Source organism: Gavia stellata, chromosome 9 (assembly GCF_030936135.1).
Source record: "Gavia stellata isolate bGavSte3 chromosome 9, bGavSte3.hap2, whole genome shotgun sequence".
NCBI classification, from domain to species: domain Eukaryota; kingdom Metazoa; phylum Chordata; class Aves; order Gaviiformes; family Gaviidae; genus Gavia; species Gavia stellata.
In genome coordinates, this window is record NC_082602.1 from 26,860,055 (window position 1) to 26,872,341 (window position 12,287).

Genomic DNA, 12,287 nt, shown 5'->3' on the forward strand with positions numbered 1-12,287 from the left:
AAAAATTCCTAAGAATAGAAATGCAAAATCTCCTGAAGCAGAATTCAGAGCTAAAGTGAGAGGAAACTGGAAGCAGAAGATGGGAAGCAATACAATTTGCTTGATTAAAACAAATTATTACAAAGAGGTAACAAGGAAAGGAAAAGAAAATAACATTTCTATGAATAAACTCACAGCATTTGAGCCCTCTTTGGAACTGTGTCTGGAAATTCAAAGCAAACCTAAACAGATCTGTTTCCACATTTACACCAATAGCATTAAAAACATTTAATAAAACTCTGAAAAACAGTGAATGAGATAAATTTTCATCCACAAGAATAAGCTATTTCTATTGCGAAAATTTTTCTTTTTATTTCTAACTCCCCTGCAACTCCTGGACAAAACTGCTATTTTTTAAATTCCACTTTTACTATTAATGCTTATTGCAATGAGAATCTAAGCTGAATGCTTCCAGGCCCTTTTTGATGACATTTTAAGACACCGTATTCAATTTAGTTCAAGTAAATAACATGGTAAAGAAACAGGTCAGAGAATACAACAAAAGCTTTTCTTGCTTCCTGTTCCAACTACTACAGCAACTAAGCTGCTTATGTTTCCCCAGAACTTTCAACCGTATAGCAGATCTGTAATTCAACAGGACTTCTCTCCACCGTCTGTCTTATCTGAACTCTAAGAATGAAAGTCAGAACTCGGCTACGGGATGGAAGCTGAGCTTCTCAACACTGATCTCGGATAGAAATCCCACGTACTGCTCGAGCTGTGATGCCAAGACAAAATTCTACTGTATGAGAAAAGTCCCAGAGCCTTCACCTGTACTCTGATTTCAGTATGTGAAAATTCTCCAAATATTTAATAAGTGCATTGCCCTCAGCAGAGTAATTATCCTCTTTTAAAAACTGAAATCGGCAGCACTGCCATGTAGGAGGAGTGGCGCAGGGACAGCAATGCAGCAATGGAGACAGCAAGTGCAAAACCAAGCACTCGTACGTTCCGAAAAGCTGAAAGAAACCACTGGGAGATTCTCCTCCGCACGCATGTTCTGGGCAGGTGGCCGGCATAACGTGCCCGTTTAACTGCCCATGTCAATCTGCCTCAGCTCGAATTTTAACAGCAAACTGCTAACATCAGACTATCACAATTCCATGCAAGTCGTCTTACCTCATCTCTCACCGATGTGCTCCTTGTTTAGTTCGCAGCAGCCTGATTCATCTACTTGTCTGAATCATATTACACAATTCCTTTAAAGCTTCCCTAGTACCGATGCAATTTTGCTTGGATCTGATTTGACTTCAGAAGATCATTATGCCTGAACGAAGCCTTAAAGTACTGTATATCTTCTTGGACAGTGTTCTAGAAAACACATCTGTAGCTAATTTAACTAGTCACTGGATATCGTTGTTGTTCCACACAAATCCACTTGGAATACAGTTTCTCTGGCAATAGTATACTTTCCCCCTAACCTTGCACACTCTCTCTGGGAGTCACAGTTTCCTGGCAAAGTGCCTGCCTTTGACAATGGGGCTTGTCACTAAGGGGCCTCAGAGGTTATAGATGATGCTCTTTTCTGATAGATTTATGTATTACCTAAACAAGACAAAGTGATGGGAAAAAAACTGGAAACTGGTAAAGAAATGCCTTTTGGAAATCTGAGATGGGATCGTAAATCGCTAAAATTCACTCCTGAAATAGCTGGCTTTTGAGTAGGTGGAGCAAATTATCTGAATCTGCAGTCTGAATCCATGTTTGTCTTTTAACATTGAGATAGCTCTGATTTACAAGAGGCCAACATGAAATGCTATTCAGTACTAAACACAGTCTCATACTTTGTATAATGAAGATGATTACGTTCTGTTGCTGCTGATTCCAGGAAGCATTATTTATTAGCTAATTCAAGCACATGGTTTCTGATCTTATGTTTGTGCAGTTTGTTTCTGAAAGTGGAGAGCTTTAAGCAGGAATAACATACCTCCGGGAGACCCTAGCAATATTTTTTGTCCAACCTGCAGAGTCCAATTTTGTTCTTGCCTTTAGGCTTAGCCCCCGGAGCATAGTTTTCCATCCTTCTGAACAGGACAGGAGTAGGAAGGGAAATTTAAAGAAGCTCAGAAGAGCATTTCAGAATTGTAATATTTGGGAACAGTTTCCCAAACGAGGACAAAAAACAAGCACTAAGATGGAGCTGAATGCGCTTATAAAAAGGGTAATACGACAGTGCCTGTGAAAGGCAAAAACAAGACGGCTGTGACCCAAGAGATCTCTTCCAGTCCAGACTGCCTATGTTTAGATGATGACGACACCAAACTGACGAAAAACCGTGGAAAGATCTCTAAGCCTCTGACATTTTTTCATCACTTGCTTTCAGAGTATTTACAAACTGAACCCTGGGACTGAAAAAAAACAACCAGCACATGTTGATGCTGAAGATTTGGAAAAGTTTACTAAAGGCAATGAAATGAAATGAAATGAAATAATGAAATGAAATGAAATGAAATGAAATGAAATGAAATGAAATGAAATGAACAACATCTATTAGCATGTTTTGTTCTAAAATAAGTCTTATGACTAAAACATGAAAATTACTATACCAGCCTCCTCTTGCTTACAGCTGGTGAAGATCTCTCTTTCTCCATTAACTCGTAAAGATTGCCTATGACCTAGAAACCGTACGTGGCAGGGTCTAATCATGCCCCAACAGTGCACAGGACCTGGCAGATTTCAAGGCATCCTACCAACTGATTTGACGTGGTAATTACTTCACCCACCAGTGCTGGAGTGAAACAGAGCAAATATTTTAAAAAGCAAAAGAAGGCTATTGCACAACATGTTCAGGACAGGAAATGAGAACACTTTAATCAATTTAAACTTGGATATGCCTTGGCGGATTAAATGGCAGACTAAACAGTGGCAAAAAAACCTGGAACCAATTTCACTTCTCTTCTGAAGGCCCAGTCAGATATTGGGATATTTTGTCAGCACTCAGGACCTCAACTTTAAATCCTGATAAAGGAAGATGTCTCCCATGCATGGTGATCCCCTAGACACAAGGGGCTAAGTAGATACTTACAAATATTTACTCCCAGAAGCTGACCAGCTTAATTCAGGGGGTTTACTCAAAGTAGTAAATATCTGCAGTATCCTAGAAACTAAAGATAAAAGTTGAGATTAAATTAAATTAAAACCACAACAGTTTCTGGGAAGAGCCAGGTGCTTCTCAGAAGCTGCAGACTGAGCCCGTTTCAAAGCTGTGCTTAGATCCTAATCGAAGGTACGCTCAGCCTGATTTCAAGAATACTGGTCAAATGTGTTTGTTGGCTACAAAAATGTAACATCTCCACAGAAGACATGGTATAGAGAAATGACAAGAGTTGTTTTTAATGACTATAAAGCAAAACCAACACTAAGACCCTAAGAACCCTAACCACCTGAGAGAAAAGGTCCTCTGGTCTCTAAAGGAAAGGATAGGATGACAAGTTTTTTACAGCTCATCTAGAGAAACAAAAATCAAAGAAGCCTCCAGACTACAAACAGTCAAAATAAAGTCAGAATAAGAGGAAAACTAAAATCACCCAACGTTTTTAGGCAAGGAAGTTTTATTCTAGAACAATTTTTCCACTTGCCAGAATCAGAAGAAATCACACTTTCCCTTCCCCTGGTTTTGTTTTTTTTTTCCATTCAAAAAATAATCTTTTAAACTAGGAGCACTGGAGTTAAAAATTAAGCTGATCTAAAAAATTAACAGCACTGGGCAGTAGGACAAATCAAACTGCAGGCATAGCACGAGAACACCCTCTCCATTCCTTGTGCTGAGAGGCAGAGGTGGGTATTGCCTAAACCCCACTCCCCAGCTCCACACCTGTCTGCAACCAGAGCATCATCTTAAACAGGACATTGCCCATCTTAAACAGGACATTGCCCTTCTCTTGCCTTCATCATTCCTTCCTGATGAAAAACCAAGCTTTGTATTTCTGCTTTCAGGAATATCGCTGTGAGTCTCCCCCAGTTTTGCACTCCCTGCGCGCTGTGGCTGGAGCAGTCTAAGGTGTCGGTGCTTGTGGGGAAGCCAGTTGAGGGACCATACCCAGCCCCGTCAGCTCCCTGAGCCAGCACACGGCACAGCTGGGAGTGGGGAGGCAGCAGCATGGACTTGTGGTGGCTTAGCCTGGCACAGATCCACCCCTTTAGAAAAATGGACTTGAAGAGCTGTTTAAGGGAAACCATGAAGCACACTTCCTCCCTAATGAGTTCTTCCTCAAAGATTAAACCCTTCAGCTTGGCCACAGGAGAAGGCTCTCAATGATGACAGTTTTTATTTTCTTCTTGAGCTCTACAAACTGTGCTGGATAAGAGAAAAATGTGTTGTATTGCAAGGAAGAAGGAACTGCTGAGCATGCATAAAGGGAGTCACAGAGCCCTGATATCCTCAACACTGCAATTCACAGTCCTTTATATTTTTACAAGAGAACTGATCTCGGTTTTGTTACTGTTCTTGTCAATCAATTCTGAAGCAGGAACTTAAATCCCAACTCTTCTCAAGTAACACAGGAGAGGAGCAAATGCAGAGAGGGAGAAATGCTTTTATTTTATTTGTGCAAAATCTCAAAAGCGTTCTGTGCCCTAAACGAAATTTGCATGTATAATATTGTCGTAATATGACCGACAAAATAAACAAAATCCACAGAATTATACAACTAAGGAGGAACTTGGCACATGGCTCACAACTGCTCATAGCGAGAAAATGAATAATGTGAGGCGAGGTTTCTGGAACAGAGGGCTTTTATAATGATTTTCAAAATGTGTCTAGAAATACCTTGCAGCAAGAAGCATTCTTTGTCAGGAGAGTATGTTCCACTAGAAATTAAACAAATACGAAGAAACTTGCAACAGTGCTAAGTGGAACAGCAAATACAGCGGGAGCTGGCTAAGCATGACCTGCGTCTGTGTTTAAATACAACTGTGGTGGACAGCTGGGCTCGAGCCAGCCACGAAACAGGGACTAACTAGTCAGAAGGCTCAGATTCCTGCTTCCTCAAAGTTTAGGCACTTTGGTTAATCTTCACTTCATGGAAAACTTCCATGTTTTAATAAGCTAGAATAGTTAAAAAGAAATAAAAGGGAACTAAATGGATTAGCTTTTAATAGTCTCCCATGTCCAAGTTCCCCACATCCTCTTTAAAAAGGCTAATAACGAAAAAAAATCCCACTACTCTTATGACAACTGGATGTTCTCAGTATTACTAGCTAGTCCACAGATGATGTGTAGCTGGGGGAGATGTCTCACTACATGACATTATAGTTCTGGTTACAGGTGACTTCCACCAACAGTAGTTAACTCAGATGAATCCCTCACTTATCTGGCAGAAATCATGTGAGCACCCTTAAGAAGATACTAACATATTAAAATGTCTTGTCTTTGGGTGCTGGATGCTTTGGTACCTGTCTTAGAGGGGATAAGAAATAAACTGCTTTGAACTACTAAAACCAATGTAATAATTTTGCTGAGTCTTGCCTCTTTAGGCAGGTAATGACCATTCCATATATTATTATTTATCATGCCATTTTGGTCCTTTTTTTTTTACAATGTTACATATTTAGAGTTCCATTTTATTCCTTCTTCAACCAAAGAGGAATATTCTGACAGGTCAGTATCGTTGTAATCGTATTTAGAGATAGTGTTTGGGCTTGAGATGACTTTAGGCAGATGAAACAGTATCAGCGGAGACAGAAGAAGGGCATCAACGTTTCCTGGCCACTTCTAGTAACATTTCCAACATAGTGCCCTGCAATTTCACAAGACTAACCATCCTTGCACAATTATAGTGACATAAAACTGGAAAATCAGGTTACAACTGGAACTTAGAAGTCTGATGAGGCTGCATCCAGAAACACGACTATGAGCACTTCCCTCTGAAATTCAGCAGGAATCAGATGGAAAGAGATAGCCTTGGCCATTTCTGTTTCCATTGTTTGGGTTTTCTTCCCAGGCAACAGCAAAGTGCCAAGAAGCTCACATATGGATTCCATCCCAAAATAACACCCGTCTGCTCTGTGAAACTATTAAAGCTAGGGATCATGGGACATTTTCAGTGTAATTTCTTTATTATTAATTTGGCAAGTGTTCTGCTTTCGCATAAGCTCACCCATTCTGCCGCCTTAACACTCCCTCTCCCTCCTCTCTCCAATGTCCGAACCACTAAAGCAAAATAAATACAGAGAGCCACATGCTGCCCTCTGCTACACACATGCCACCACCCGAGTCCGAGGAGGCTGCACAAAGACATATGAGGACAGACCATAGCCAGCAGCGCCTACAGGGCTACCTCATTTACAGTTACATGAAAATACCACACATCGCCTATCCGAACATGTCTGATGAAAAGACCATTTTCAGACTGGTAAAGACTTTTTTTCTCATTTGCCACCTCAATGAACTGATCATTTTAAAGAGACTTTATATATAGCTACCCAAATAGATAAACAGTTTCAAGCCTCATAGCCTAGTTTATATAACATTCCCACCTGTTCGCAATCACTGATGATCCAGTATCAATAAAGTGAAGAAACGAGATCAGCGGCGAATAGCCCAGAGTTTACAAATTCAAACAAACTAAGATATGTCTTTAACCCTAGAAATCAAAACAACCAATTGGTAATCCTTTTGCTTTGTCACTGTTAAAGTATATACCATTTTTTTACCCAGGATCTCAGCGTATATTAACAGCTTAAATCACTTAACTCATTTACCACCGTAAGATGCTTTGAAAGCAAACTGAGGCACAAACTATGAAGCAACTTATTCAATACTCTATGACCGGTCAGCAGGAGAATTAGGATTAGGAATCATGATGCCACATCCCTTGCGCTAGTCAGTAAACAAGAGAGCAAGAAAACAAAACTAAACAACAGAAACCCCATGTTCAGGATAAGACGTCTCAAATTACTCTGATGCAAAATGGTAAAAGCATCCCAAAGTCTGTATGTTTAACAAAAAGGCCATCTCAGCCTTACTGCCCTGTTAAGCCAAAACCACAGAATAAAAGTAAATGCAAATACCTGTTTCCTGGATCTTGGTAACTGTCAGTAACAAGAGTGGATGGAACACCAACTTTTTCCATTATTTGCTTTAACTAGATGTGGTTGCTATTTAAACCCTAAAGAGCTATGTGAGATAATCCAGAGGGTGCCTAGAAGTGCTCACTCCAAGTTAAAAAATAGACACTAGGGCAATTTGGTGGCTCAGAGTCAAGCTAGTTCTTGCCTAATTACAATCACGTTAAATGACAGTACTCCTCCAGAACAAATGACCTAGTGATTATCCTCTACCCGGAAAAGTCAACAAGCAGTGCATGAGGGAGGTGGCCTCACAACCACACACACTAAGGAAAAGCCACCTAGCAGCTACACATCCATTTTATTTCCGAATTAAAATGTGTGTTGCCAATAGCACAGTAATGCAGTATCCTCTTACCAGTGACCTCTGCTAGAGAATGAGTAACATCTAGCTTGTATATTAATTCATCTTTAGACCTCACCTCCAACAGGCGCCAACAATGTTGTATAACGAGGTTTGTGGCTGACAGTAACGCTAGCTAACCAAAAGTCTTAGTTAAAGTCATCAGAAATACCCTGAAGATAAAACCCCACCACTTCTCCTCCCCTACAGATTTTTCTGATTTGTGACATTGCTTTTACGGCCCTTGAACTCTACAGCATAGCCTACGTGTTCATATTCGCAAGCTTTGCTTACTTCGTCAATAACCTCAACACTCCATTTTCTTAAGCAGCTATACAAACTGATCCAAACATCAAGCAAAACTTTTGGGAGGAAAACAGCTATAAATATTTGATTTTTAACATTCTTGCCTATGGCATTCAGACATGATTATGATATAGTCATCATACTCTGAGTCAGTATGCATTACACCAGTTAAACCAGTCTTAACTGGGATTTCTGCCAACAATATTATATGTTGACCATCCATACATCAAGTATGATACAATAAGAAGTGCAACACCTGAAAAAACATGTTTCTAGTATGAATGACCACAGTAAAACATGACTATTAGAGTGGCATCTTCAGAGCTAATTTTTTTACACAGTTTTTTAAAGGTTTCATGCCCACAAGAACATTATTTTTATTTTTTAAGGTAAATTATTTTCCCTTTATTTTACGCTGCTTCAACATTTACAATTCAAGCATATCAAATCTGGCGTAGTTCATGAGAACCAGAAAGTTTAATCAATTGGTCTAGGTATCTCCACTGATATTTAAGTAAGCATGAAGTAAACAAACAGTGAAACAAGTTTTGAAAATTTCACACTTCAGAAAACCAAGCATTACTAGCAGCATTTAGAAAATCCCCATGAATGACTTTGAGCCCAACCGGGCTTCCGGTACCAAAAGCTAGCTCCGGTTATGCTCATCTGTAAATGTGGCCCAGCTGCCAAGCTCCTCCAGCCTTCCAGACTGGGCCCATAAAATCACTGGGACCAGCTTTAAGGTAAAAAAAAATTAACAGTTTTAAATTCAATGTTCTTTTTTATTGTTTTACATTACAGTCACTTTATATTCATGCTTTCAAGGTTCTTTTCTTTAGCTGCTAGAGTAAGAAGAAAAACAGAAAAAAAAGAGAGAGACTGAAAGAAAAACAAAAAGAAAGAAAAAGGAAGGAAGAGAAAGAAAATAATCTTGACAATGAATGCCTCATCTTTTATAGCTCTCTTTTTCATAAAATTGACAGTGCTTCAGCAATATCGAAGAGTCAGAGCATACTCGGAACTCACTGAAACAAATTTACATCCTAGAACTGATGGCTGTGACCAGCACACATATTCTACATCTCAACAATTATTAAAATACTAAAATATATAATATAAAACAACAAGGGAAAATAACTTCAGTCCTACTCTATCATGTTAAGTCTGCACTTATCTTTTAAGTAATCACATCTGTTAACACTAAGATCACAAAAAATACCAGAAATAGAAATCTGACACACTGCCTCTGGAATGAGGTTGTTTCAGATTCTTACAATACTGGATTATCAAAATAACTCCCATGAAACTGGTACACCAAAGCCATTAATAGCACAGATTTATACTACAGTGTTGGCACCAGGTTCTCTCATTCTCCCCCTCTCTCTCATTCCCTCCCTTTCTCTCTCTTTTTAAGAGAGGATAGTAATTTCAAAACAAAATTGTGCCTCCCCTTAATGTATTTCCAATGTTGTGCTTTCCATGAAAATCTGAAGTGCTAGCAACATTTCTGCTCATCATGTTTTGAATAAGACATTTCTAGATTCTAAAAAGGGGTACTTAAACTGTACCACAGACTAATTTTGGACTAGCAGATCCCATCTCCGAGTGGAAAACCCTCCTTTATATGAGTGCACGCTCATCTTCCAGAAGAAAATTCTTTCTGAAAGTAAAGGTTTCTTACATGAGTAAGGGTAAACACAATGAGGACTTGAACTCTTAAGGACAAGTACTGCTTCCTTTGGATCTTGTACAACACTTCACAGACTGTCAGCACCTAACCATAACAAATGTTGAGGAAATATTTAAGAAAAAAAAATAAATAGGCCTTACTCTGACTTCGTTTCCATCAGTCTAAATCAGGAGTAACACAACTAAAGTCATAGGTAAAATTATGACACAAAGGTAAACCTGTCAATGACTTCAACAAGGTGAAGATTTTTTTGCCAGGGAATGGTACAAAATCCCTCTCTTTTTACATGTTATATATAGTTACATTCATTAGCTGTTTCCATTATCTGACAAACCAGCTGACACAGAGAGACTCAAATAATGCCACCACTTAAGACATGTGCCCAAACATATTCCCTAGAAATTGGAAAGCTTCAGAAATGCATCACAGGATCCATTACTTAGCCTTAGACATTGCAACTTGCGCAACCTGGCCTATCATATGATGCTAAGGCGTTTTTCTCTAATTAGATTCCATTTGGAGAATCAAAAGATATCTAACACTTCCAAAACACTTTCTCAGAAATACCACTGCATATGAATCAGAAATGCAACATGGCATTTAAGCATGAGGATGGGAAACTTGACTTCTTTTTCTGTTTCTATACCAGATATACGTCTCCCCAACTTCCGCTGAATATACTCTGATCATCACACTGCATGACTTCTCAGATTAAAAACTTTGAAGATACACCTCCCACAAACAGAATACTGACAATTCCTCGATGCTGTTGTTTTTATCTCCGTAAGAGTCCACACATCTGATAAGGATACAGACTGCATCCATCTTTTATGCTCTGCACCTGGAACCTTGGGAGCTGTGGACTAAATTCTTGGCTCAACCAAACCTCCAATGTGATCTTGTGAAAACAATCTGATTCCCAAACTATAAATGACAGCGATAACATTTCTTTTATTCCGTACTCTATTTTGTTTATTTAGACTGTAATTGTTTTACAGCAAAGATGGTTTTAGGCACACCTACCACAAAAAAGGAGGCTGAGATCTTGCCTAGTGCTTCTACATGCTCCTGTGGTGCACACAATTAATCACAGTAGATATAATTCTCAAACACTTAATTTCTGATCCCATTTGATTTCCTCCTTATTCATATTTGTGCATTCCAGTGTCTACGGCTATGCTCTCCCAGTATGCACTGCAATATGCAATAATTACTCTAACAGTTCTGCCACTGAGTATTTCTTGACTTGAAAGCTTCTATCCCAAAATTTAACTTTGATTAATCTTTCGACTGCATTAGGAAAGCATACCCTCACTCGCTCTAGTACATGTATCTCAACTCTACTGTTTGTAAATCCCTGCAGGCCAATACTGTGCTATCTTCTAAGTTCTCTTCTACTAACGCTTCTGCAAGAAAGGTGAGAACAACCTTTCTGTTTTACCACCAAGCAAAAAACAAGAAATGTGGGTTTTACACTTAGTTTACTTCCCTCTGTCTCAGCACTTTAGTTTTGGGGTTACATGAATGACTTACCGGTGATAGGCTTCCCGGCGATACTTTTTCAGAGCATGCCCATCCATGTTCGCAGGGAGATCTGCTGCATTCTGGAGTCGGTCACTCCACGAGGTTGTCATCTTCAAATGCTTATTTGTTTCTGAAAGAGGCAGAAGAGAAAAGCTTGCTTAAGTTCAAGGTTTGTTTCAGCAGAAAGTTGCCTGTTTCCTGATATGAAGAGATGCAATGCCACTCAGGAAGTCTTGCAAAGTACCCGGTGGAATGATCTGAGTTTGCAGGTCAAGTAAGATGCTTTCCTCTGAGATGTTTGATGAGATAGGGTGTTAGAGAGCTGAGAAGTCTTTTCCACATGGCTGGAACTGCAAAAACATTCCTATCCATTGTGGTGAAAATGCATTTAGAAACAGAGATCTTGTTTTCATTGCTGAAAAGGGGTATTTTCTGACCCTAAAGTTAATAATATGCTTTAGCTGTAGGTGGTGGAAAACCTACCCTTTATACATGAGATAAATTAGGCAGGGCAAACCCCAGTGGGACTGACCTTGCCAGTTTTACCACACAGTAAAAATTAAGAGCCTTGTCCCTGGCCATTTGATCTCTAAGCAAAAACAAACCTTAAAACTGATGCTTAATTAGCAGAAACAATTGGAAAGAAAGTAGAAAGGTGATCTTTTGTCCTCTGCAGGTCAGCCACATTCAGACAGAGCAAGAACACACTGCAAACCTGTAACACTAGCAGTGCAAATATTCACCACCAGCAGATCTTCACAAATATCTGCACCCCTTCACAAGTACTGGCCATCAAAACCAAACCACCAGACAGTCCTTCTCGTCAGGAAGGCCCTGCAGTGAGGAGACGGGGTACCTTTCCCAACTGTGTTATTAGCACACTGGGGCAATCCTGCTTGCTCTCTTCTCCAGCCGGACGCATGTCCTGCTGTGTCCCTGGCACGAGGTGGGATGGTGAAGCAGCCCCACAGTGAGTCAGTTCAGCTCACCAGTCCAAGTCCTCACCCATCAAATCTAACCAACCAAAAGCAAACAATAACCAGGTAGTTCGCCACTGGTCAGCAGGCTGAACTCAGCTCAACCTGCCACAATGCTATCATTAGGGCCGGTGCAAAGAATGGGGTGGGAGACACATCCCACAGTTATACCAAATTAGGTATAACATGAAACCACATTCTTGTGTAACCCACACAACTGCTGGACCGCAGGGCTTGGCTTGTTTGCTCTTCCTTAAAAGAAACAAAACCACCCACAAGCTACACGGGTGATGATACAGCAACCATTTATTTCTAGACACCTTTAAAATACGACTGCCCT

The 12,287-nt window shown here is 39.8% G+C and overlaps 1 protein-coding gene across 1 annotated transcript in view; it reads right to left on the reverse strand.

Annotated features, from left to right (window-relative positions):
• NT5C2 (5'-nucleotidase, cytosolic II) overlaps window positions 1–12,287 on the reverse strand; it is a 62,805-nt gene that overhangs the window by 30,973 nt on the left and 19,545 nt on the right. Inside the window, exon 2 of the mRNA XM_059820939.1 lies at window positions 10,980–11,100. Coding sequence (XP_059676922.1) covers window positions 10,980–11,080 — 101 coding nt within the window. The 5' untranslated portion in view covers window positions 11,081–11,100. The remainder of the gene's footprint in view (window positions 1–10,979; window positions 11,101–12,287) is intronic.